Source organism: Cucurbita moschata, unplaced genomic scaffold (assembly GCF_002738365.1).
Source record: "Cucurbita moschata cultivar Rifu unplaced genomic scaffold, Cmos_1.0 Cmo_Scf00036, whole genome shotgun sequence".
Taxonomy (NCBI): domain Eukaryota; kingdom Viridiplantae; phylum Streptophyta; class Magnoliopsida; order Cucurbitales; family Cucurbitaceae; genus Cucurbita; species Cucurbita moschata.
The window spans coordinates 484,376-509,150 of record NW_019268552.1 but is presented as its reverse complement, the minus strand read 5'-3'; the positions used below and the strand labels follow the sequence as shown (position 1 = coordinate 509,150).

The window sequence follows — 24,775 nt, the reverse complement described above, 5'->3', positions numbered from 1 at the left end:
AACAAATTTAAAAAAAAAAAAAAAAAAAAAAAAAAAAACGCTAAATTATTTTCTGTTCATCACTGATGATTAGCGTTGTAATTGTGAAAGGGAAGGGAGAAGTGATCGATGAGTCCAGTGACTGGCGTGGCCAATCTGGGCTCATAAGCAAACCCATGAAGAACCTCTTCTCCGCCGCCGCCGCCGCCGCCGTTGCCAATATAGGGACACGGCGGAATCCACTGCCAGAGTTTCTTGGACATGTCATACAAGAGCGCCGCCTTATCCCAACACCCTTTAATTAAAACCACCATGAATTCGCCATGCGCCACGCATTCAAACCCGCACCCTTTTTCCATTTCCTCGAACTGCACGTACAATTGCTGCGGCATTCGCTCCATTTCTATCCACGTCGTTCCGCACCCTTGCAGCCCCCAAACCCGCAGGCTCTTTGGTATGTTCAATTTGCTCTTCTCCACCGCCGCCATCAACAGCAGTTTCCCTCGGCTCTCCACCAGGTTTGGCGACCGTAGAAACCGCCTCATTGGTGCTTGGATTTTCCACCACTTGTTTTGCGACATGTCGTATGCCAGGATGCTGAATGGGCTGTAGTTCATGCAGTACAATCTTCCTTCCACGTGGACCATTCGATTTGATTCGAAGCTGCACAGACGTGGCAGAGCTGAGGTGGTGGCCCACATTGAGTAGAATCCGCCGCTGTCTATGTGGAAGGTTTCTGCCGTTAGATTTTTCACGGCGTAAGGGGATATTAGATCGTCTCCGGCCACCGTCACGTCTATGGACGATGGGGTTATGGCGAGGCCGATTGAAGGGAATAGGCGTGGTCTTACTGTCGGGGGCAGCTGAGATAAGGTGCCTAGAATTGGGTTCGATAGGATTAGACTTTTGGGACCCCCCTCGTCCGGCGCCCAACAGATTAGCCCGCCGGAGGAGGCCACCGGTGAGAACCCCGCCGGAATTTGAGCGAACGACAGCCGGTACCATGCCACGTCATATGGATCAAACAGGTACCTATCAAAATTTGATATTTTGATATTTATTTCTAAATTTTCACAATTTTTTACAATTATTTTAATCTTAAAATTATTGAAACTAAAAGAAATAAAAAATTAAAATTATAGAGAATAAAATTGTAACTAAGCTGGTACCTATCCGATATTGTTAGCTTTAGCTAATTACTTATCACTGTTGTGGACATTACAATTTTAAAACTCATTTGTTATTAAGAAGTTTACACACTCTTATAAGAAATATTTTATTCAGCTCTACAACTCAGGTGAGATTTCACAATCCAACCCCTTGGGTGGGATTCTGAGCATTCTGGCACACCATCTGTTATTTGGCTTTGATACCATTTGTAACTGCTCAAATCCGCCGTTAGCAGATATTATTGCTCATTACACATAGTCATCAGTCTCATAATTTTAAAAAGCGGAGGTTTTCACACTCTTATAATATTTTGTTCCGCTCTATAATCGACTTGGGATTTCACAATCCACCCCCTTGCTTACGGGCACACCATCGGTTATTTGGCTCAGATACCATTTGTAACCACTCAAGCTCACCGCTAGCAGATATTGTCACTTGTTACATATAGTTCAGTCTAACGATTTTAAAAAACATCTGTTATGGAAATGTTTTCATACTCTTATAAGAAATGATTGGTTCTTCTCGGTCATGCGTGACAAAAATAATAATATTTTAAACCTAGGGAGAAAAAGAAAAAAAAAAAAAAAAGGGTTTAGGCATTTACCCCTCGTAGGTGGGTCTGGAGGCGGGTCCTCCAAGTGGGGAGTTAGTATTATTTCTGTAAATGTGGCTGGAAAGGCCTTTGAGCTTGAAGAACAGGAACCAGTGGCGGCGATGAGGGGAGAGTTGGAGGTATGTTTCGAGAAAGGTAGCGTAAAAGAGAAGGCCGTACCATCTCTTGCAGACGCAACGGGCACGAAAGAAGGCCGGCGGCGGAAGAAACGCGACCACCCGATCCAGCAGCTTCTGCGGCAGTTTACTCCATATTCTGGTATCCATGATGGGGCCGGACAGAAGCCCGGCATTGGAAGAAGAGGAAGAAGAAGACGAAGAGGCAGTGGAAGAGGCGGAGAGAATGGCGCAATTGGAGGGCGAGAAATTGTAGGCGAAGGGGAGAGGCATGGAGGAGTGAAGAGTGATGTCCATGCTGTGACTGAAATTCATGTTTGAAAGGGTAATGGGTGTGACTTAGAAACCATGGGTGGGGAGTTGCACTTGTTTTTATAGGGTGGATTTGGGATGAATTAATAAAATAATTAATAATTAATAATTAATATTAATTGGGTTGCTTTTTGTTGTGTCTGTTGGCGAGTGTGAATGGCAGTGTGAGTCTGAATGTTGCATCTGTCATTTCGAGTTGTTTTGTCAATGGCCGAGGTAGGAAGGACAAGGGGCATCTCTCTCTCTCTCTCTCTCTCTCTCTCTCTCTCTATATATATATATATATATAAACAAGTTTGTTTGTTTGTTTGATTGATTTGTAATTCTGAATTTGAAGCTTTAAACAAGAAAAATGCAGAGGAGGCATCATGTAATCTACTTATATTTCCCAAATAATTGGGGGCCCATATGGGTGGCTATGGCCATGGCCATGGCCCCTCCTCCTCCTCCTCCTCCCATGCCCATGTCCTGCATTCTTTCTGCTGCTCTAATATTTCTTTCTTTCTCAACATTTTTCATTATTTTCGCTGCTCTGCTTATCCTCCCAACTATCTTAATCCAACCCTATTCAACCATACTTACATAAATAAATCAATAATAACAACCCAGATCCACTAGGTCCCGTATAAGTTGAAGTGTTTATGTAAATACCCAGTCTTCTGCTAGTAAATTTTGTCTTTCTTTAGGTTTTTCCTTTCGAGCTTCCTCTCGAAGCTTTGAAATGCATCTACTAGAGAAGGTTTCCCCGCCTTTATAAATGATGATTTGTTTTCCTCCCAACGAACGTGGGACATCACATTTTATTTGTCTAGAATTATTAATAGTGTTTATGGTATGATAGGCCTTATCGAAATGATGAGACAGTGTTACTTCCATGATCTTTTTTTAATGGGTCAATGTGAGAATACTCCTTTTAATAACTGGAGCACCATTTGTTTGACGTTTGAGTCACATTTGACTACACGTTCGAAGCTTGCCACTTTTTTGTTCTGACACATAAAGATTCTAAGTTAAGAGCATGACTGTGACACCATGTTAAAAGCAAAAAGGTAAAAAAGAGAGGATATACATGTGAATGAGGGAATCCCAATTTGTTAGTGAAGATGAAGAAGTAAATTAAGATAAAAGAAAGAAAAGAGAAAGAGAGAGAGAGTTGTCAGTGAGATCATACGTCCAATCCAATCCAATCTCATTTACTGATGGATTTGGTGGCAGTTTGGGGTGTGGCGTGAACTACCAAAAAGTTCATCCTTTTTTTCTTTCTTTCTTTCTTTCTATCTATCTAATCTTGAAGACGCAGACAGAGGAGGGTGAAGGGGAGGGGTGTTGGTTTGATCTAATCATTCACATTGCTTTCTCCTTTCTGCAATTCATCATTTCCCCTTTTCCGCAACACTCTTCACACTTATTGTTGTTGTTGTTGTGTTGGTGTTGGTGTTGTTCTTGTCAATCCCTTTCCCCTTCCTAAAACTCCAAACCTCTCTCCTCCATTTTTGGAAATTTCCGCCTCCCTTCAAGCAACCCCCTCCGCCCTCCGCCCTCCGCCCTCTGCCCTCTTCCACTTCCACTGCCACTTTCTTCTAATACACCATCACTTCACTTTTCAACCTCTATCTCATCCCTTCTTTCTAATTCCCTCTATCTTCACACCTTCTCTCTTACCTATCGCTTTCAGTTTCACAATTTTAAAACAATGTTTCGTCCTCGCTGACTCTTATACCATTTGTTCTTAGGATCCGTACCAGTTGTTAGCTCTAATACCAATTGTTAATATCAGTTGTTAGGATCGTTCAACAACACCCACTCCAACAAGATGAATATAAATAACAGGAAAGAGAAAATACAACTAGGAATATTGGCTAAAAGTATTATTGTACAAATAATACAAAGAATGGAGAAAGTACATCAAATCTTTACCAAATATATCTATATCAGATGTTAATAGATATCTTCCAAATATAATCTTTGCCAAATATCTATCATATATATCTCTATCAGATCTTTATGACATATCTTCCAAATAGATCTCTACGTGATCTAGCATCAGATTCTATATTCCAACATTTGTAACACCTCAAGCCCACCGCTGACAGATATCGTCTGCTTTGCTTAAGTATTTATTACCATCCGCTTTGCCTAGTTACTTATTACCGTCAGTCTCATGATTTTAAAATGCGTTTAGAAAGAGATTTCTAAAGAATGCTTCGTTCCCCCTTGAACCGAGGCTAGATCTCATCATTTCTAATTAATTAACTAAACAATACTATGCTATAATTAAAATTTTATTTAATACTATAAGAAATTATTATACATAAATTAAAATTGAATAATAAAAATTAGGTAGGATCCACAAAACTTTATGTATAGTTTGTTTCAATTTCAACTAATATTTATTGAAAAATAAATTTAGAATTTAAAAATGGATATATTTAATAATTTTGAAAACGACGTCGTACACAAGATAAGGTGGCATGAAGATTAAAAATTTGTTTATTTTGTTATTTATTTTGTTATTCCAAGGCCAAAATATTACAAAATCTGAGCCGTTAATTTCTCAATCAGAGAATTCAATGCCGTATACGATGAACCATTTTCCAGTAGGACAGTTCTGCACTTCTCTCCCATCCGCTTCACCCTCGCCCTGACTTCATCACCGCCGTCCATTAAGCGCCTCAGCGCTGTCTCTAGCTCCTCCGCCGTCACCAGCTTGCTTCCTTCCCTGTAATCCAGCCGCAACTCCACCGCCAATTCCAATTCCTTCACCATTTCAAAGGCGTTCATTTGCTGCTCTGCATACACCGGCCACGTTGCTATTGGCACACCAAACCATAAGCTCTCCAAAATCGAGTTCCAACCGCAATGCGACACGAACCCTCCAATTGCACCATGGCTCAAAATACTCACCTGTCATCCAATCAAAAATCAAAAATTAATTATATAACTGTTAAAAATACACCCCTAACAAATATTGTTTTATTTGATTTTTATTTTTTTTTTTAAGATGGGACTCAATGAACTCTACCCACCTGCGGGACCCACCCACAGACCAATCCCAGCCCAGCCGTGCGAGTTACGAACCCATCCGGCAACACGTCGTCTAGATCGGAGTAGTCGTCGGGGTGCTCTAACTGGGACTTGGGCGGCTGACGCACGACCCACACAAAGCGGAACCGAGCCCGTTCGAGCCCGAAGGCAATTTCTCTAATTTGAGCTTTATCAAGACTTCCCATACTCCCAAAGCTCAACAGAACAACCGACCGCTCAGGCTGACCGTCGAGCCACTTCAGGACGCTCTGGTGGGTGGCTCGAGACGGCTGCCACTGGGCTGGGCCGCCCAAATCAAGCAAAGGCCCAACAGCATAAACCGGTGGAATCTCACCCAACGAGCTCAGCGCATGAGGCTCAAGCTCTGCAAACGAATTAATAACAACCCCATTGGTCTCGCCATACCTACGCCCGTGATGGGCGTACCAGAAAAGACCATCCCGCGTCTTCAAAACAGTGGACGGCAACAAACTGGAAGTCAGCGAGTGAGCAAAACTCGGCAAAGCAAACTCAGCATCCGAGTCACGGATCAAGGATTCAACTCGGTCACGATCCATCTCAGGTAGTTGAACCATGAGGCTAAGAAAAGTAGCCGGAGACGCAAAGAAGAGGTAGCTAGGAATTTGGAGGTCATTAGCAACATCGATGAACGCCGTCGTGAACATATCGACAAAAACCCCAACGACACGGGCGGAATTTTGGGGATTCTGGAGGTCAATAATGGCTTGCTTGACGTGGGGCTTATAAGATTCAAAATACAATGACAAATAGGCGATGTGGGAATGGAAGAGAGCGGGAGATGGGGGGTGGGCAGATGGGATAGCAATGAATTGGATGTTTTGAGAAGGGGAAGCAGCGAAACGTGATTGGGTGTAGGCATTGACGAGGGGTCTTCCAGGGATGTCGAGGGCGAGGAAAGTGGCCAAAAAACGAGGGTCTTGATGGACTAATCGGACGGCGAATTCCACGGCCGGAACTAAATTTCCGATTGCGGGGTTACAGATGAACACTAGATGATGATGAGGTTTGGCCATGGTGGGGTTAGTGAGGAATTGGAGATTGGGAATCTGAAGATGAATGATTGAACCAAACTTGACACTTATTTATTGAATCACTCGAAGTGGAGTAGCGAATAAGACTTTTGAATAAATAAATTAGCCATTGTGATTGGGGAATACAATTACAAAAACATAAATAAATTAGTATATCAATTCAACATGGTAATATAAAATATACATAAGTATAATCAATTATTATCGTAGAACGAAACACCTTTTAGAAGAATTAGACACGTTTTAAAGTCTCGAGGGAAAACCCAAAAAATGACAATATCTACTAGCAGTGGATTTGAGTCGTTACAATTATATAACTGATATGCTTCAGACTTGTTTTATAAACCTAAAGAAGAGGTGGGTTTGAGTGGTTACTAATGATATCTAACACAATGGGTGGATTATCCGATCTACATTGATTGGAGAGAGGAACGAGTATAAGAGCCATACGTTGAGGTGGATTGTGAGATTCACATTGATTGAAGAGGGGAACGAGTATCAGAGCCAAATACCAGGGGTGTGTTTAAAAAACATGTGTGGAACCACATCGATTGAAGAGAGGAACGAGTATCATAGCTTTGTGATTCTGAATTTGATAATATAGATTATACAAAAAAAAGTCTATAAATGAAAATTTGAAAACTAATGCATAGTTGACTTTGATTAATAAATATTATTATTTATAATTGGGTGTTCAAACATGGATTAAGGTTAGGTAGTTCTTGAGAAGGATTTGAATGTAACACGTAATCCCTTACATCAGGAGCAGCTGAAGTGATAATAAATCAAAGCTCATTCAAAATTGGTAGTTTGCAAAACTAACCCAAAAACAGACATAAATGCAAAAAGTTGCAACCACTTTTTCCAAAAATATTTCTAAAACTACTTTTTAAAACTAACTTTCAAAATAAAAAAAAATCTAAAAAAACAACCTTAATACTTCAAGAATATTTTAAATCATTTAAAATTTTTTATGATTAATATATTTTTTCCAAAATAATATTAAAATATTAATAGATAATTTATGAACGGTGGATCATAGTTATTATTGGAAGAAAGTACCCGTTGAAGCTTTCATTGATAGGAAAAGTAATACTTCGTGTTCTTGACACGTATCTTGTCTATTCGACTTGTACCGTCGTCAGGTTCGTCTTGTGTAAAAGATATTAATATTAGTAATGTATGAACAAATTATATAATAACACGACCATAAAATTGTCAAATCACATCATGACGGTCTCGACTATAACAGGTTATAAAATTGTCGATCACGTCGTGACAGACAACCTTGACTATAACGTTTAAGCCTCGTAGTAGGCAGAGATATATGCATGAAGAACACGTGGCCACAAAATGATATACATGAAGCAAGAAGCATGAGCCTGAGAAAGGGCATCAAGAAAACTGACAAACTTTTCGGTTATAATCTTTACCCTAAACACTGTAATAAAGCCATGAATTCCTCCCTTAATCACACCAAAATCACTCCTCTTTTACGCTTATTATATATATATATATATAATCCCACATTCCCCAACCATTACACATTACCTCTACTCATCCCCTGTTTCACCATGATCATCCAGCCACCTCGTTTGGCCGCCTCCGCCGCCCTGCTCCTCCTCCTCCTCCTCGTGTTCCTCCGATGCTCCGACGAGGCGGTTTCAGCGACAAATGGGGTTCCGGCGATTTTCGTGTTCGGCGACTCTCTTGTGGATGTTGGCAACAATAATTTTCTCCGATCAGTTGCTAGAGCCAATTATTATCCTTATGGGATTGATTTTCTTTCAGGTCCTACCGGGAGGTTTTCGAATGGACGAACCGTTATAGATATGTTTGGTACTGTTAATCTTTCTTTATAGACTTGTTTAGAGCCTGTTTGATGGTTGAGTTTTAACGTGTGATTGTCTTGCAGTGGACATGTTTGGAATTCCGAACGCTCCGGAATTTGCGAATCCAAACACCACCGGAGTCGGAATACTTCACGGTGTCAACTATGCTTCGGCTGCTGCCGGAATCCTCGATGAAACGGGCAGACACTACGTATGCGTTCATGGGTTGTTGTGTAAGTTCAAAATCATTCAAAAACATGTTTTTAATCGTTCGAATCGGTTTTGGATACAGGGCGAGAGGTACAGCCTGAGCCAGCAAGTGGTGAATTTTGAAAGCACTTTGAATGAGTTAAGGAGATCAATGGGGAGTTGGAATCTGAGTCGTTATTTATCAAAATCCTTAGCCTTTTTGGTGTTTGGAAGCAACGATTACATAAACAACTACCTGTTGCCGGAGCTCTACACTTCCAGATTCAGATATACTCCTAATCAATTCGCTAACCTTCTCCTAAACCGATATTCTCGCCAGCTTCTCGTGAGTTTTTATTTTTTTATTTTTTCTAATTAACCCACTTTCGATTTCTCATACTGTATATCGTTGAGAATTGTTGGGAGAGAGTCCCATACAGACTAAGTTAGGAGATGATCATAGGTTTATAAGTAAAAAAACATCTCCACTGTTACCAGACATTTTTGGAGAAGTTCAGCTATGAGAACTTACACAGTGTACAATATTATGTCATTGTGGAGATATGTGGATATGTGATTCCTAACATAGTACGAGAGTCATGTTCTTAACTTAGTTATGTCAATAGAATCCTCAATTGTCGAACAAAGGGACAATGACGATGTGACATGCCATTGTAGAGATTTGTGATTTCTAACATGGTATCAGAGTCATGCCCTTCACTTAGCCATGTCAATAGAATCCTTAATAATTGTCGAACAAAGGGACAATGATGGTGTGTTCGAGGAGTCAAGTCTCGATTGACGAGGGCTCCATGAGAGCCTCAAGAGAAAGCTCTATAGTGTACTTTGTTCGAGGAGAGGATTAATGGAAGGAGTCTCATATTAGCTAATACAAGGAAGGTTTATATAGTTTATCAGTAAGAAATATATGTCAATTGTTACGAGCCCTTTTGGGAAAATCCAAAGCAAAGCTACGAGAGCTTACACTCAAAGTAGACAATATTTTATATCGTAGAGATATGTGATTCCTAACCTATATTTTCAATTCCCAGGCGCTTCAAAGCGTAGGGTTGAGAAAGATCGTGGTGGCAGGAGTGGGGCCGTTGGGCTGCATCCCGAACCAGAGGGCTTCTGGCGCAGCCACTCCAGGGCGGTGCGTTGATAATGTGAACAAGATGCTGGGGGCTTTCAACGAGGGGCTAAGATCGCTAGTAACCCAGCTGAACAGCCAGCACCCTGAATCCACCTTCGTCTACGTCAATGTGTATGCCATTTTTGGCGATATCTTGAACAACCCTGATACCTACGGTGAGAGATGATCGCCATTAATGGTTAGCTTAGCAGGGGGAAGTTATTAAGTACATTAAAAATGCAATGCAGGATTTCGAGTTGTGGACACGGCGTGCTGTGGAGTGGGGCTGAACAGAGGGCAAATAACATGTTTGCCGCTGCAATTTCCATGCCTTTACAGGAATGAGTACGTGTTTTGGGATGCATTTCACCCAACAGAAGCAGCCTCCGCCATTCTTGCTGGTCGAGCTTTCAGAGGACCACCCTCCGATTCCTACCCCATCAATGTCCGTCAGCTGGCCCTCATCTGAGCGCCGCCGTCGCCAAACCCTCTTTCTTTCTTCTATGTTGCTTTTTCATGTGAAAAAAGACCCAATGTATCCCTATGAATATGTTGATCAATCCACCTCTCGTTAGGAGGGGAGAACTAAATATTCCTTATAACTGCGTGAAAACTTTTTCCTAATAGACTTGTTTTAAAATCGTGAGACTGACGTCGATATGTAACGGACCAATCCAGACGAGAACGCTGGTTCCTAATGGGGGGTGGATTGTGAGATCTCACATCGCACTGAGTGGTGTGTCAGCGTCGTGAGATCTCACATCAGCCAGGCACCGAGCGGTGTGTCAGCGAGGACGCTAGGCCCCCAAATAGGTGGATTGTGAGATCCCTCGTTGCACCGAACAGTGTGTTAGAATCGCGAGATCCCACAGGAGAGAATAACAAAATATTTCTTGTAAGAGTGTGAAAACTTAACAGACGTGTTTTAAAATTGTTAAGCATGAGCAAGAGACGGAATCAAAGCTGACAATATCTTCGTTAAACCTTAAATTAGTCTTTTGTAGTTAATTCTTATCCAAAACATTCTGTAATAACAACATTATTCTTACCGAAAAAGACAATACGAATATATTTTGGAAACTATAATGAAAACGGTAATAGAGATTTTTGGAAGGAAGCAGGTGGAAGACAAGCAGCTACACAGTAAACATGAGAATATTTGGAAAAGATTATATAATCCTACAGAAACCAGAAAACAGAGTAAGCATAAAAGTCAATGAAAGAATTGATGAGATTGAGCAACAACCAAGCACAGCCAAAGTAGTTGACTTGGAAGTCTTCGATCCTAACGTCAATGGGAGCATTCAGATATTTCTGTAAGACGGTCATTTTCGGGTTGGAGCTACGAGACAAGCAACATCAATCCAAGCCCACCATCGGCATCTTCGAAACCCCCCCTCCTAACCATTAGCCAGTGCCCACATTGCTCACGGATCTAAACTCTATATAGACGACGTTGTCACATGCCCATTTCCATAGAGAGCAGAATGGGCGACGATATTGTTCAGCAGCAGAGAAGCTATTGGTGGAGATGGAGCAAACAAGATTTCTTGCCGGAAGAATCCTTCCAGAGCTTGAGCAATTACCGGACTGCTCTGTCTCAGACATGGTTTCGGTTCATGGACCGTCTTCAAAGCAGATCATTTGACGAAAATGAAATCGGGGAGCTAAGAAAACGAAGTGAGAATGAAATGAAACGCTGCTTAACTTGGTGGGATCTCACCTGGTTTGGATTTGGGGCTGTAATTGGTGCAGGGATCTTCGTTCTTACCGGTCAAGAAGCCAATAAACATGCTGGACCAGCCATTGTTTTGTCCTATGTAGCTTCCGGTGTTTCTGCAATGCTCTCTGTTTTTTGCTATACAGAGTTCGCCGTTGAAATCCCAGTTGCAGGGGGCTCTTTTGCTTACCTGAGGATTGAATTGGGGGACTTTGCTGCTTTCATCACTGCTGGCAACATTCTCCTCGAGAGCATTGTCGGTACCGCCGCTGTCGCTCGAGCTTGGACTTCTTACTTAACCTCGCTGCTGGACAGACCCGACAATTCGTTGCGTATCCACACGAATCTGAAAGATGGGTTCAATCTTCTTGACCCAATTGCTGTTGGGGTCTTGACGATCGCTGCAACGATAGCGATGATCAGCACGCGGAAAACTTCATACCTGAATTGGATTGCTTCTGCTGTTAATACAGTGGTGATTCTGTTTGTTATAATTGCTGGTTTCGTACATGCTGATAAATCAAATTTGACTCCTTTTGTGCCATTTGGGGTTAAAGGAGTGTTCCAAGCTGCTGCAATTGTTTACTTTGCATATGGGGGTTTTGATAACATTGCTACAATGGCTGAGGAAACTAAAAATCCATCAAAAGACATACCTTTGGGATTGTTGGGATCAATGTCGGTTATCACTGTGATATACTGTCTGATGGCTCTGTCGCTGAGTATGATGCAGAAGTATACTGATATCAACCCAGATGCAGCCTACTCTGTTGCCTTTGAGAGTGTTGGAATGAAATGGGCTAAGTATTTGGTGGCTCTTGGTGCTCTGAAGGGGATGACTACTGTTCTTCTGGTTGGGGCGCTCGGGCAAGGTCGGTATATAACGCACATTGCTCGAGCTCACATGATTCCTCCTTGGTTTGCTCTTGTTCATCCAAAGACTGGAACTCCGATTAATGCTACACTGTTGATAACCGTAGCAAGTGGTTCAGTTGCTTTCTTCTCTAGCTTGGATGTTCTGGCGAGCTTGTTGTCGGTCAGCACGCTGTTCGTCTTTATGATGATGGCCGTGGCGCTTCTGGTCAGGAGATACTATGCAAGAGGGGTCACTCCACGGTCACACCAGTTGAAGCTTTTCATTCTACTGATAACCATCATTGCTTCCTCCATGGCAACTTCTGCATACTGGGGGCTTTACCCAAATGGTTGGGTAGGATACGTCGTGACCGTTCCCATATGGTTTCTAGGGACGTTGGGGATTTCATTGCTTCTGCCAATGCAAAGAAAGCCAAAAGTTTGGGGCGTACCTCTCGTGCCATGGCTGCCGAGTTTGTCGATTGCAACCAACGTCTTTCTCATGGGATCATTGGGTCCTGAGGCTTTTGAAAGATTTGGAATCTGCACACTGGTGATGCTTATCTATTATGTTTTCTTTGGTCTTCATGCAACCTATGATATGGCTCATCAAGACGACAAATTAATGACCCAAAAGCAGATCAATGAAGAAACCACGCCCAGTGCAGGACCTTAGATTTTGATCTTGGGAGGAAAATGAACCGCATTTCAGCTCCAAGGCAATCAAATTATCATTCCTAATCAATTTGCAGTCAATGAATTGTTCACGAAACAAAGCTCTAGTAATGAATTCTAGCAGTTGGTTCTCTCCAACATACAAGTATACTGTTCTATTAATGCCTTTTGTTTCCAGACTACGCATGGTGCGCTGCTCTGTTTCTGGCTTTTTGCATAATATAGTATGTATTACTTTGCTTCAAGGGCGCTCAATTATGAACGAAGAATCTTCAGAGTAAATATCGCTTATAATGAATAGAAGTCGTTACAACTACGAGAAACTGGTCCATAACCTAAACTTTAGGCAGGAAAAAACAACAAAAAGATAAAGCCTTAGCAGGAACAATTCCACTGTCATTGTCTCTACTTGTTGCGCTTGGCTGCACGCCTGCCTTGACCCTTCTTAGGTGGTCCCTTACCACGCCGCTTCAGCATTTCAAGCTTCGACAAGCGCCTAGCAAAGTAGATTGCAGACGATCAGAATATTGAGACAAATCTGTTAGGAAAAACTTCTGTCGATATATTAATTTATTTCATGGAACCTACATTATTCGTAAATTCTACTAGTATGGCAAGCAATGAAATGGGAAATTTTCCGTGCTACCGTAGTACACTAGCCCCCATCCCCCCATTTTCCAAGCTAAACACATATGACCTTCCTACAAATCACTCCTTATCCTAATATCACCCAATATATTGATGGAGAAAATCTACATCTTATGCATAAAAAATTTGTTCAAATGGTATGTCTAGCTCATGGCAGAGAAAAATAGAAAGAGAGTGTACTCTTGTTCTTGACGAGCCATGATAAGAGGATCATCCTTCTTGATGTCATATGGATACCACTCTGCTACTTTGTCACCGATGAGTTTTTTGCGCAGAAGCTTGTGGGTAGATCGTTGACCTGTCGGGTTAAGTACGTGACCAAATATCCTTGCCCTTGCTTCTGTTACTCCCTTATTGAGTGCTGCAGCAATCATACCCTTCAGGCTATTCGTAGCCATCCTCTCTTCAAGTTTTCCCTATGCACATCACCAAGGGAACACTTACAGGATTTTAGTATGCAAAAACATGTTTTAAGCATTAGAAGCTTCAACTGGTGAATTAGAACTATCCAACACCAAACCTACTGAAACTTCTCACTAGATAATGATGACAAAGAATGTAAACGAGCCTTTTGTCCAACCTTCAAATAGAAAGTTTCACTTGCGATATCAATACTTTCTTGGGGGTATAAAGTGTCCAGTAATATGAAATGTTATTGGTTCTCAATCCCTAATTCCAAGTTCCAAAGAAGTACTAAGGAAAATCAATGAAGAATCATACAAAATATCGGACTCAACAATGAAGCTCTAAGGCTCATAAACCAAACACTTCACATTGCTTGACAGTGCATCCATATCGAAATGGGTCATTTTCAATTGCTCTACACCACGCAGTATGCTAATTAATAGTTTCGTATTATAAAAATTTCACGGGAATAGAACAAAAATTGAAGCCATGGTGATCCTATTATCAATAAGAATTTGCAGAGCAATCAAAATCGGTTCTCACTTAGAAATAATCCTAGAAATTAGAATTAGAACTGACAGGCGATTATTATCTCAATAACAAGAACGTAACTTAGATGTCTCAGCAGGTTTTCACAAGTTCACAGCTTAGTCAAGAAGCGAAGTTCGTTGAGCATTATATCATCCAATCCTCGAGTACCCTAGGTTAGACTATACGGACCCTATTTCAGATCGAATGCAATTGACCGATTGATGGAGTGCTGCAGCAGAAGACGAGGTTGGCGTGGTGGCGTCAGGTTGCAGCAAAAGTGAGACAATAAGAGGATAAAAAGTGGCGGTGGAGTGTGCGGGGATCATCGATCGGCGATGGAAACACAGAAAAGGGAAAGAAAGATGGAGTCTACACTTCTTTCCTTTCCCATTTCTTAACATAATATAAATAGAAATATAGCAAATAAAATATATAAAATCATGGAAAAAAATCAACATACCAGTCGCAGAGAGTCTGGAAGTGCAAAATTTGCAAGCTTGATTGGTTGGGGAGGTAATCGCCGCCGCCGCCAAGGGTGGAGAGCGTCCAGAGATCATCAGCGGAGTACAGAGTCGTTTTATCTTAAAACCCCTCTCCATGAGTAAACCTTGGTTTGGTTTGGTTTGGTTTTCTTGAATTTTGCCTAAACCGAAAACCGAACCAACATTCACGGTTTGAAGTCCAGACTAATATTTAGGAAAAATATCATTATTTACGCATTTATTTATTTTTACTCCAAAATTTACTTTAAATTTAATTAAATGTCATGAATTTTACCTTCAAATTAATTTTCATATGAAATATCTGTTTATTTAAAATTGTGGGCTTATTTAGGGCTTAATTTTTATTTAAATTAGTTAGTTTTAAAAAGTTTTTACTTTACTTTTTGTATAAAAATATAGTAGGTGAAATCTTGCAAAAAAAAAAAAAAAAACTAATTTTATTTTATTTTATTTTTTTGGGTAAAAATCAATACAATTTACCAAGTTCGGGTAAAATTTGAGTAAAATCTGTGTTTCTTAAAAATATTTATTACTGACCGGTTTGGTATTCATTAGCTTGGTTGCATTAAACCAAGCCGAAAAGGTTTGGTTCTCTTTTTTAAATAATCGAACCAACCAACCGGTAAAGCTGATCTGAGCTATGAAGTATGAACTTGAATTAAATCCTTTATATTCACAGAACAAAGATAATATGTTTATTTGCAGAATTAGATTACAAACAAATGGATAAGAAATATAACAAAGTGGCAACCATTCAAGATTATCAAATTTTTCCCGTCGATGCTACAATTAATAACGACTAATAACTGAATTTACTTTATGAAATTTATGTAGCTACAGCAACATCTTTACAGGGAATGAAACACAATTTCATGCAGTTACCAATATAATACCTGCTAAGCTCAAATTGCAGTAGAAAATTTGCAGAACTAGAACAGTATCCGTTCTTGATAGACATCCAATGCCTTGATCACTTTCTCCATGAACAACTTTCGGTGCAATCTGTATCTGCAGCCATGAAAACAAATGGGAACTTGATGAAACTCCATAAATGATATCATAAAATCAGCTTTAGATAGAAGAAGATAATGCGTACTTGATCGAGGCTTCTAGCGTTCTTGTAGCTTGTGGCATAGAATCTGTTGGTTGTATCAAACAGCAACGTCATAAGGTATTATTAATATCTTCAAATATAAGAAGATCTTGAGGTTTTTTAGTGGTTTGCATTTAACTTTGGGAGAAGGCAAGGACTGCATGGCGTACCTAGGATTTTTTGGTCTTGTTCTGATGTGGTCGGGAATGCTGCGAGCATCCGTTGGCATTCTTCTTGTAACTCTTTAACTGCTTTCCTCTCCCTGCTTGGGCTAGGTGGGATATCTCCATCTGACCATGAAGGCAGAGATCTTGCTGCTGCGATTACCGCTCCATCAACGAATGTATCTTCCTCGTTCGATAACCGACCTGCGATCGTCATTTGGTCAGTTTGTTCAGCACTTCGTAAACCAAAGAGGTAAACAAAAGAAAGTTTTCATTAACAATACCATTGTAGTAATAACCATCAGGAAGCCCAGCTATGTTGAAAACTGATAAGAACGAATCTAAGTGAATACGCGCATTCCCGGAGAACTCGATCATATCCCAAGGGTTCTGCAGTTCCCCATGTTAGATGTTTACATGAAATAAATCCCATCATTAAGTCAAATATATTTGGAAAGTTGTGGTGGAGATCAAATTACCACAGACGATGAAAAACCATATCTCTGCAGAAACATGTCGTTCGTTTGGCCATTCATGTAATTGACTGTCATCTGCAAATAAAATTTGATACTTCAAGAAAATATACAATGTAAATTTGATCTCTTGCTTACAAAAGCATAGACCTCTAAGACAAAGGCCAAAAGAAAAATTCTCATATCACCCTCATTCCCCCAGTTAGTATTTACTGTAGGACGAAAAATAAAACCATCAACCATCTTCTTTTTCTTTTTTTTCTTTGCTGTTCCTTGGCTGTGGAAAGTTGGCCAAGATTTTGCAACAAGTTCGACTAATTTGGTGTCTGCAAGAAGAACTAAATTTGGCGCTTTGGGCTAACAGATATTGTCCGTTTTAGCTCATTATGTTGCGTCTATTAGGGAGAGATTTCCACACCCGTATAAGGAATGTTTCGTACTCCTCCCAATAAAAATTTCTGAAAGAATCAATAGGTCCCGTAGCTCATTTGGTTAGAGCGCTGGTCTTATGAGCCGGAGGTCGCGAGTTCGAGCCTCGCTGGGACCAGTTGATGATACTTCCATAAATTTTTATTGTAAGATCCCACATCTGTTGGAGAGGGGAACGAACATTCCTTAGAAACCTCTCCATAATAGATAGATGCTTACACACTTTTGAGTGCTTGAAACGGAGAACTTTTTGCAATGATGCAACCAACATGCTTTCATATAAGATTGAGTTATGCAGGGACATTGCTAAATTTGAATATAATAAGACAATGAGAAACCTCTTGCCCTTTTTTGATCTGCTGCCCAGCATTTATCATCACCTCAAGCATCCGATCCTTAAAACGCCAGTGGAAAAAACAATTTGGTCGGAAAGAATGATTCAGCATATCTGCATAATATAGTTAAGAAAAATACACAATTAGTGTAATATACTCGAAGGACGCCAAAAGGTATGTGACATATACTAATCCCGTGATGCATTTTGAGGCATCTCAGCCTTTAATTCTAATGAAAATGTTGCCAACGGTTCTGTAACGTTGATTCTTGTCCAAAAACAGAGCAATTGCAAAACATGATATATAAACACGACTTTATGTTTGTTGTCCAGAAGTTTACCAGCATAAGGAATTAGCATATTTGCATCTTGTACTAAAGCTCCGATCCTTGTTTGCATGTTTATGCATCGTGATTGTGCTATACTCACAGCCCAAATGAATCGTTTAGGATCTCGAGCAAGCCGCTTAATCTTAAGGGGTACACCACTGTGCTGTAGGATTATAGCAACAAAGTTGTAAAACATTTGTATAATGGAAAATTAATAGCACATTCCATCCATGTAACAGAAAATTTACCCAGTTCCTTTCCCAGAAATCTAAAGCACGATGCTGCTGGTCTCTGATCGATGAAGCAAGATTTTGATCCTGCAGCTCCAAAAGTTCTTCCTAAAATGCATAACAGATTTCAAATAACACAAGTTACTCATTAAGGAACCATAAAACTGATGAGAAATGAATTGATCAAAGGACAAGAATACTAATTCTCCCTTAAAACAAATAGAGGATTGGAGAGAAAACAAGTAAATATTGATGGCATAACGGCTAATACCAATATTGTTTAATCACTAATTCTCCCTTCTGACACTAGTTAAGAAGTTACTATGGAAAAACATAAGTGGACGGACGGAGGATTTTCTTACCCTCCTAGTCGATAGTATATGTAACAGCCTAAGCCCACCGCTAGCAAATATTGTCTTCTTTGGGCTTTTCCTTCCGGGCTGCCCCTCAAGCTGTTAGGGAGAGGTTTCCACATCCAATTCTTCATTCCCCTCTCCAACCGATGTGGGATCTCACAATCCACCCCCTTCGGGGCCTAGCGTCCTCGATAGCCCACCACTTGGTGCCTAGCTCTAATACCATTTGTAATAGCCCAAGCCCACCACTAACAGAAATTATCCTATTTGGGCTTTCCCTTCCGAGCTTCCCCTCAAGGTTTTAAAACGCGTCCACAAGGGAGAGGTTTCCACACTCTTATAAAAAATGTTTCGTTCTCCTCTCCAACTGATGTGGTATCTCCCAGTATAAGTCTTAACAAATTGAGCTATGTTCATGTTGACTCATTAGATCATATTATACTTTTATAGTTGGTTAAATGAAATGAAATGCATCAACTCGTTAGGCACAAAACATATTTTCTACCTCGGAGGCTAGAAGTAAGCTTGTACATTCGTCAATACTTGGTAGAAAATCACCATAGAGCTGCCAAAAGTTGTCATCTCGATCAAATGCATACAACAGAAGACACGCTAACCTTAGATCCCAATCAGTCTGCCATCCAAAGATATGCCTTATATCAGTCATTTACAAACAAAAGAACGAAATCAATAAAAATAATAACAGGTTGGTATTCATCTAAACAAAATATGCTAACTGAGAGTGTATTCAAATTGAATGGGATAAAATATCAGAACCAGGTAGGAGCCAAAGGCATAAACCAAATCAACGAAACTGAGCTCAGAAATATTATCTTCAATCTTATGAAAAGTTCATGTACCTCTGGATTTGTCGAATTAATTATATCGAATATCGGATGACCCACTGGAATTATATCAGGGAAAAACATCCAGGGGAGTTTCTGGCTTATGGTTAACATTAGTTCTAATGGAATTTCCATGATTACCTGTGAACCAATAGATAAAGAAGACACCATTGTTAGTTATCACAACCAATAAATAGCAACCAAGGTCTGTAAAAGACGATGCGTTTGAACAGAACTGAGAATTTGAGAAGCAACGTATGAAACTGACCCTAGCACGGCGAAGAGGTTCAACATCTTTGGAAGCATATACACCAAACCCATCAGGCCCTTCTTTGAATTCGATTCCATAAGCTCGCATACTTCTAACAAATCCTATCTTATAGAAATCAGGGTCTGCTGGTTCCAACTGCGGAAGTTTCAAGGGGGAAAATCAGTCATTAAGATTCAACGTTAACCCAACGCACGAGGATGTCAAATCATTTTACAAAATTATTCATGGAATACGAAAAGTAAATAATATAACACATTTGATTGGCAAAGAACTTTACGGACCTCAGAAGGAGAAGATTCGTCGGCTTTCGGAGGTTGTAGAAGAGGAAATGCGGCGGTTTCGGTTGCAGCTTTAATCGGCCGCAATCTGCTTTTAGGGGAAGTGGACGGATAGTTACTGAATCTTGGTGAGGAGAAAGACCGGAAATCCTTCACCTGCATCCATAATAGAGAGAAAGAAAACAAAAAATGAAGAAGCGAACAAGGAGAAAGGTTTGTTGACATAGCGAGAACGGAAGAAAGGACCTGCGGGCAGGAGATGAAGCGATGAGTGGGCTGATGGAAGGAGATAGAATTCGCCATTAGAGGTACCGATCAACAGCAGAGCAGCGCAAAAGGTTGCTGTATGTTTTGCAGAAGAACGTTATCCACTTCAGCTCCCCGCCTCCGCGTTCCCTCCCATTTTTTAAGAACAGCACAGGCTGATGCTTCACTAGTCATTTTTTTTTTTTTTTTTAAAGAAAGGAGTTTTATTTGTATATAAATAAAATGTTTTAAATTGTCAAAAATTATCAAAGTCCTCTCTCTTTTTTTCTTTATATATATAAAAAATAGTTTTGATATAATAAGTTAATTAGATATTTAGAACGTTTGTGTTTGAATATGAAGTAATATGAAGTGTAGTTTTGATCAAACAAGTTAATTAGATATTTGAAACGTTCGTGCGTATACTTTCAATTAAAAAAAGAACGAGTATGAAGTGGAGAGAAGATTCAAACCTTTGACGATTAAAGAACCTAATTTTATAATATGCTTAAGTCCAAGATGATAACACTAAATCATGAGATCTCACATTGGTTGAAGAAGAGAACGATGCTCAAACTCAAGATGATGACACTAAACCATGAGATCTCACATTAAGTGAGGAGGAAAACGAAACATTTCTTATAAGGGTGTGAAAATCTCTCCCTAGTAGACGCGTTTTAAAATCGTGAGGCTTACGATAATATATAATAGGCCAAAATGAGCAATATCTAGTAACGGTAGACTTGAACAATTAGAAGAGAAAAAAAAAGTTCATTATGTTACATTATGACCTCAATTTCTATGGCAGTTTCTTCCAGTTAATAGCATTTGATATGAAGTTGATGTTCATTCAAGCCTTCTGCTGCTCTGAAGATTTCTGAAGACTATAGGAAGTGTCAATGGCTTTCTTGTCCCTGCGAATTGAAGACACCAATAGCCACCAACATTTCTCTTACTTCTCCAACAAAGGAACCTGAAACTACAAGATTTTGAACTCTCCGATTAACTTCCCGCTATATAACAAAACAAACTATGATCTAAAAGCTTAAGTTGATAGGTTAAAGAACGCTATCCTTCGTTCAATGACAGTACAGATGTTCGAACAAAAAAACTTCCTCAGATATCATGTTAAATTTACTAATACCCATCAGCTTAAGAATCTTGTTCATGTGGGGAAAGCTAACGGGTAAACATGAACAATCCTTTAATATGTTGTTAAAGCTTTGAGCTTTCCATTATGTGCATCAATATAAGTTTTAAAAACGTGTCTACTAAGGAGAGCTTTCCACACCCTTGTAAGACTCATTTCTAACCGACGTGGGGTCTCACAATCCCCACCCTCTTTGGGGCACAGCGTCCTTGCTAGCACAACCCTCGGTGTCTAGCAAGGGGTTTTATGAGGGTGTGGAAACCTCTCCTTAGTAGTAGACTCCCTAGTAGACACGTTTTAAAAATCTTGAAGGGAAGTCCAAAAGGGAAAGCCTAAAGAGAAAATATCTGCAAGCGGTGGGTTTAGGTCATTACAAATGGTATCAGAGTCAGACATACATCGGGCGGTGTGCCAGTGAGGACGAAACATTCTTTATAAGGGTGTGGAAATCTCTCTCTAGCAGACGCGTTTCAAAAACCTTGAACGAAAGCTCGAAATGGAAAGTTTAAAGATGACAACACCTACCGGCGGTGGACTTGAATTGCGACACATTTCTAAGTTAAATGTATCATAGATGTCACAACACAAACTAATGCACTGGTTCAGGCAGATAGACAAGCAAGAAGAATGATGTGGTTTAGAAGCTTGGAATGAACTAAAAAACACAATAAAGAACCATGCGAATCAAGCATCCAGTTTATTCTCAATATCATCAAATTTCGAGGTAGTGATAACATAATTGAGTCACAGAGAGCAAATGGCTTACCAGAAGATCTTCTCTATTCAATCCAATTGTTGATGATACCGTCCAACAATTCCGACACCCTTCTCAGATGGTCACTGGTATTCCGATCGCCAATGGAATTCAAAGTCTCACTCAACTCTGTTGCTTCGCCGATCATCGCTTCTCTCAGCAAACACCTAAAAACCCAACTCCTCAGATCGTAATCCGGAACCAAATTCGAGTCAATCATGTTCTTCAGAATCTTCAAAGCATCAAGTACCATACCCTTCCTACACAGTCCCGCGATTAGGGTTTTATAAACCCTCTCATCCGGCTTACATGGCGACCCTGGTCTTAGCATCCAATGGAAAATCTTCAAGGCCTCCTTCAATTTCCGCTGCTTAGAATAAGATAAAATAAGCATGGTGATAATAGGGCTTGAATAGAGCAGCGCATTCCGGTGGTGCTTGAGACGGGTGAGGAGGGACATCGTGAGGGCGAAATCGGATTGGGAAGCAAGGGAATGGGAAAGAATCGAGAGAGGAAGCGATTGAAGTGAAAGATTCGTGAGGAGCGCCGTGTCCAGAAGTGTTATTGCAGTGGAGTGGTGGTTGTAGAAACAGAGACGAGGAAGAAGGAGGCTGATCTTTGTAAGCTCGTCTTGGGTAAGAGTCGTATTGATTTTACTGGCTGCGGAATCATAAACGGAGGAGGAGGAGGAAAAAAACGAAAATGGAGTACCAATGGCCGGAATTTGATCGTGAACGAGCTGCGGTGGAAGTGGAAGACGGTGGAGGGGAAGAAGCCGTTGCGTTATTGTCTTCATTTCCTCTCTGGAAATTGTTTGCTCCGGCGAACGCTACTGATTCCTGCAAATTCTCATTCGGTGTAGAGAGTCGAATTAGTGAACAAAAGGCCCATTTATTTGGGCGTTGTAGCGTCATGGTCCACTTAGTCTGAGGCCCATCGGTCTGGTTTCCCCGTTGCGCTGTCATTGTAAAGCCTGTTTTGCATCGCTCCGCACGTTGCCCTTCCAATGTGGTGTGGCCTTCGATGTATTCGTAATCGAGAAGAATAGAATCATCCTATGTTAGGAATCAAAGTTTATAAGCCTCATCAGCCTTATGGAGCTCTCGAATAGCCTCCTCCCCTTAATCGAGACTCGACTTCTTCGAGGACCTTCGATATTTGGGGATTCTATTCTTTGTTCGATATTTGGGGGCTCTGATACCATGTTAGGAATCACGACTTTTCACAATGGTATGATATTATCCACTTTGAGCATGAGCTCTCATGGTTTAACTTTGGACTTCTCCAAAATGCCTCATATCTATGGGGATAGTATTCCCCACTTATAAATCCATGATCTTCCACTAAATTAACCAACGTGGGACACACTCCCCATAATCCTCAACATCGCAACCCTGCAATTAATACCAACGTGGGACATACTCCCAATAATCCTTAACATCGCAACCCTCGAAGAATGATATTTTTTGAAGTCAAGTATTTTCAATAGATTAGTCTTATTTATTAATAATAATTTTTTATTTTATTTTATTTTATTTGTTTCTTGATAGTTCCCATGAACACCATTACAAAAAAATATGAGAAAGGAAAATCAATATTAAAATAATGAATTAACATAATAAATATATAAACAAAATTAACATTGTGGAGAGTGGTTTGAATAATTGAGCCACCAGCTTATCCTGAAATTAATGATTCCATCCTCAAACGTTGATAATTAATTGCAATGGACAAATTATTATTAATTTACAGTCTTTGTCCTACTCTGTTTGGACAAGGCATATATATATTTTTAATGTAAATCGCTTAATTAAGTTAATTAAGATAATTAATTTGTTTGGTTTAGCTACCTGCTTTGACCTTCAATTCCATTTAAATGTCAAGCAGACAAGTGATTCAGGTTACCATATTGCTTTGCTTATAACTTCAAAAGGAAATTCCATCGTTAAGTTACCTTGTAGTCTTTAAAATTGTAGAGTTGACAACAATATGTAACGAGCTAAAACGGACAATATTGACTAATGCTGTCCTTGAATTGTTATAAATGATATCAGGGTTAGGCACACTAGACGGTGTGTCGCGCGAAGACGCTGGTCCCCAATGAAGTAGATTGTGAGATCTCAGATCATTTGGAGAAGAGAACAAAACATATTTTATAAAAGTGTGGAAACCTTTATTGAACAGAAGCGTTTTAAAACCGTGAAGCTGACCGTAATATGTATCTAGCTAAAACATTATTACAAATATGTAACTTATCTCACTAAATTATCTACCACATACGGCTAAAACTCCATTGAGATGACATAAAAATTTCGACATTTAGATTTTGCTAGATTTTTTGAAAAGGGTAGCCATAGATAATTAAAAAATATTTTATAATTCAGAATAAAATGAACACACTTTACGAAACGAATTTTTTGTTTTTTTTAATGAGAATTTGTTCATCCTCTAAAAAAAAAAATCTATCTTTCCAAAATGCATTGTGTTTTTGTCTTTTGTTCGATTTTATTGACAATAATAACCGTGTATTTTTTCTCTTATTACATAACTCGTAGGTTTGGATGAGCGTAAATTTTTAAAAGAACCAAGAAAAAGAATAAAGCACCAATTAACAATAATTACTTTTTACTTTTTAGGAAAATTAACAATACGTAACTTTTCTAAGTTGACAAGAGAATATTAATTCACAACCACCCTTATCTACAAGCACTAGTTATTTATTATTTTTGATGAAGCTAATAATCTTACCCTTTGGCTCAGAGTCCTACGGAGTGCTCCTTGGGTTCTGCACAACATCAATGGCTACGATTAAAAGCTAGCTACAATGGAATTTTACGTGTCATTCACTGATAAACATGCCATTCACAATATTGTTATAATTATCTCACTTAATTCACAATAAACACAAATTTGATCCATAAACCCCCCCCCCCCCCCCCCCCCCCCCCCCCCCCCCCCCCCCCCCCCCCCCCCCCCCCCCCCCCCCCCCCCCCCCCCCCCCCCCCCCCCCCCCCCCCCCCCCCCCCCCCCCCCCCCCCCCCCCCCC

At 40.1% G+C, this 24,775-nt stretch overlaps 7 protein-coding genes, 1 long non-coding RNA gene and 1 other non-coding gene across 12 annotated transcripts in view; 3 read left to right on the top strand and 6 right to left on the bottom strand.

The window, feature by feature from the left end:
- Positions 1–59: 59 nt before the first annotated feature.
- On the bottom strand, positions 60–2,175 carry LOC111431383 (protein UNUSUAL FLORAL ORGANS-like). Its single transcript, XM_023068006.1, has 2 exons — positions 1,754–2,175; positions 60–1,011 (listed from the first exon to the last, which is right to left on the bottom strand). The coding sequence occupies exons 1-2, from the start codon at positions 2,173–2,175 to the stop codon at positions 60–62; spliced, it is 1,374 nt and encodes a 457-aa protein (XP_022923774.1).
- Positions 2,176–4,657: 2,482 nt separating this feature from the next.
- LOC111431301 (UDP-glycosyltransferase 43-like) lies at positions 4,658–6,343 on the bottom strand. The gene is made up of 2 exons (XM_023067885.1): positions 5,217–6,343; positions 4,658–5,094 (listed from the first exon to the last, which is right to left on the bottom strand). Exons 1-2 carry the CDS (start codon positions 6,267–6,269, stop codon positions 4,720–4,722), a joined length of 1,428 nt encoding a protein of 475 aa, XP_022923653.1. The 5' UTR covers positions 6,270–6,343; the 3' UTR covers positions 4,658–4,719.
- Positions 6,344–7,835: 1,492 nt separating this feature from the next.
- LOC111431497 (GDSL esterase/lipase At1g71250-like) lies at positions 7,836–10,001 on the top strand. Its single transcript, XM_023068157.1, has 5 exons — positions 7,836–8,126; positions 8,203–8,330; positions 8,412–8,654; positions 9,361–9,616; positions 9,689–10,001. Exons 1-5 carry the CDS (start codon positions 7,862–7,864, stop codon positions 9,907–9,909), a joined length of 1,113 nt encoding a protein of 370 aa, XP_022923925.1. The 5' UTR covers positions 7,836–7,861; the 3' UTR covers positions 9,910–10,001.
- Positions 10,002–10,734: 733 nt separating this feature from the next.
- LOC111431495 (cationic amino acid transporter 5) lies at positions 10,735–12,935 on the top strand. The gene has a single exon (XM_023068155.1). The coding sequence runs from the start codon at positions 10,904–10,906 to the stop codon at positions 12,689–12,691; it is 1,788 nt and encodes a 595-aa protein (XP_022923923.1). The 5' UTR covers positions 10,735–10,903; the 3' UTR covers positions 12,692–12,935.
- A 10-nt stretch (positions 12,936–12,945) lies between these two features.
- On the bottom strand, positions 12,946–14,855 carry LOC111431499 (28S ribosomal protein S33, mitochondrial). 2 transcript variants are annotated; one of them, XM_023068161.1, is made up of 3 exons: positions 14,735–14,855; positions 13,519–13,754; positions 12,946–13,186 (listed from the first exon to the last, which is right to left on the bottom strand). In XM_023068161.1, exons 2-3 carry the CDS (start codon positions 13,734–13,736, stop codon positions 13,096–13,098), a joined length of 309 nt encoding a protein of 102 aa, XP_022923929.1. In that variant the 5' UTR covers positions 13,737–13,754; positions 14,735–14,855; the 3' UTR covers positions 12,946–13,095. The 2 variants fall into 2 exon arrangements, with proteins under 2 accessions (XP_022923929.1, XP_022923930.1); XM_023068162.1 differs by having other exon boundaries at positions 13,519–13,777; positions 14,735–14,838.
- Positions 14,856–15,507: 652 nt separating this feature from the next.
- Positions 15,508–20,006, bottom strand: LOC111431496 (protein PLASTID TRANSCRIPTIONALLY ACTIVE 14). The gene is made up of 13 exons (XM_023068156.1): positions 19,826–20,006; positions 19,583–19,735; positions 19,299–19,436; positions 19,046–19,171; positions 18,691–18,819; positions 17,848–17,937; positions 17,612–17,762; positions 17,275–17,384; positions 16,514–16,585; positions 16,319–16,424; positions 16,041–16,238; positions 15,874–15,916; positions 15,508–15,785 (listed from the first exon to the last, which is right to left on the bottom strand). Exons 1-13 carry the CDS (start codon positions 19,880–19,882, stop codon positions 15,707–15,709), a joined length of 1,452 nt encoding a protein of 483 aa, XP_022923924.1. The 5' UTR covers positions 19,883–20,006; the 3' UTR covers positions 15,508–15,706.
- On the top strand, positions 16,981–17,054 carry TRNAI-UAU. Its single transcript has one exon. It is a non-coding gene; the product is annotated as a tRNA-Ile (tRNA).
- A 390-nt stretch (positions 20,007–20,396) lies between the features above and the next one.
- Positions 20,397–22,598, bottom strand: LOC111431498 (pentatricopeptide repeat-containing protein At3g22470, mitochondrial-like). 3 transcript variants are annotated; one of them, XM_023068160.1, is made up of 2 exons: positions 21,742–22,598; positions 20,397–20,811 (listed from the first exon to the last, which is right to left on the bottom strand). In XM_023068160.1, exon 1 carries the CDS (start codon positions 22,523–22,525, stop codon positions 21,755–21,757), a length of 771 nt encoding a protein of 256 aa, XP_022923928.1. In that variant the 5' UTR covers positions 22,526–22,598; the 3' UTR covers positions 20,397–20,811; positions 21,742–21,754. The 3 variants fall into 3 exon arrangements, with proteins under 3 accessions (XP_022923928.1, XP_022923927.1, XP_022923926.1); XM_023068159.1 differs by having other exon boundaries at positions 20,398–20,798; XM_023068158.1 differs by having other exon boundaries at positions 20,776–20,804.
- Positions 22,599–24,453: 1,855 nt separating this feature from the next.
- LOC111431690 overlaps positions 24,454–24,775 on the bottom strand; it is a 1,920-nt gene continuing 1,598 nt past the window's right edge. The window contains exon 3 of the long non-coding RNA XR_002708555.1: positions 24,454–24,514. This is a non-coding gene — a long non-coding RNA (uncharacterized LOC111431690). The remainder of the gene's footprint in view (positions 24,515–24,775) is intronic.

Excerpts from the sequence above, each read along its gene's own strand:
- LOC111431383 (XM_023068006.1), bottom strand. The coding sequence starts at position 2,175 with ATGGACATCACTCTTCACTCCTCCATGCCTCTCCCCTTCGCCTACAAT. Across the intron at positions 1,012-1,753 it reads TCCAGACCCACCTACGAGGG|GTACCTGTTTGATCCATATG; the intron begins GTAAATGCCTAA and ends AAATTTTGATAG.
- LOC111431301 (XM_023067885.1), bottom strand. The coding sequence starts at position 6,269 with ATGGCCAAACCTCATCATCATCTAGTGTTCATCTGTAACCCCGCAATC. Across the intron at positions 5,095-5,216 it reads TCTGTGGGTGGGTCCCGCAG|GTGAGTATTTTGAGCCATGG; the intron begins GTGGGTAGAGTT and ends ATTGGATGACAG.
- LOC111431497 (XM_023068157.1), top strand. The coding sequence starts at position 7,862 with ATGATCATCCAGCCACCTCGTTTGGCCGCCTCCGCCGCCCTGCTCCTC. Across the intron at positions 8,655-9,360 it reads GATATTCTCGCCAGCTTCTC|GCGCTTCAAAGCGTAGGGTT; the intron begins GTGAGTTTTTAT and ends TTCAATTCCCAG. Across the intron at positions 9,617-9,688 it reads GAACAACCCTGATACCTACG|GATTTCGAGTTGTGGACACG; the intron begins GTGAGAGATGAT and ends AATGCAATGCAG.
- LOC111431495 (XM_023068155.1), top strand. The coding sequence starts at position 10,904 with ATGCCCATTTCCATAGAGAGCAGAATGGGCGACGATATTGTTCAGCAG.
- LOC111431499 (XM_023068161.1), bottom strand. The coding sequence starts at position 13,736 with ATGGCTACGAATAGCCTGAAGGGTATGATTGCTGCAGCACTCAATAAG. Across the intron at positions 13,187-13,518 it reads ATGGCTCGTCAAGAACAAGA|GCGCTTGTCGAAGCTTGAAA; the intron begins GTACACTCTCTT and ends CTACTTTGCTAG.
- LOC111431496 (XM_023068156.1), bottom strand. The coding sequence starts at position 19,882 with ATGGCGAATTCTATCTCCTTCCATCAGCCCACTCATCGCTTCATCTCC. Across the intron at positions 17,763-17,847 it reads ATTTCTGGGAAAGGAACTGG|CACAGTGGTGTACCCCTTAA; the intron begins GTAAATTTTCTG and ends ATAATCCTACAG. Across the intron at positions 16,239-16,318 it reads TGATGGTTATTACTACAATG|GTCGGTTATCGAACGAGGAA; the intron begins GTATTGTTAATG and ends TGACGATCGCAG.
- LOC111431498 (XM_023068160.1), bottom strand. The coding sequence starts at position 22,525 with ATGAAGACAATAACGCAACGGCTTCTTCCCCTCCACCGTCTTCCACTT.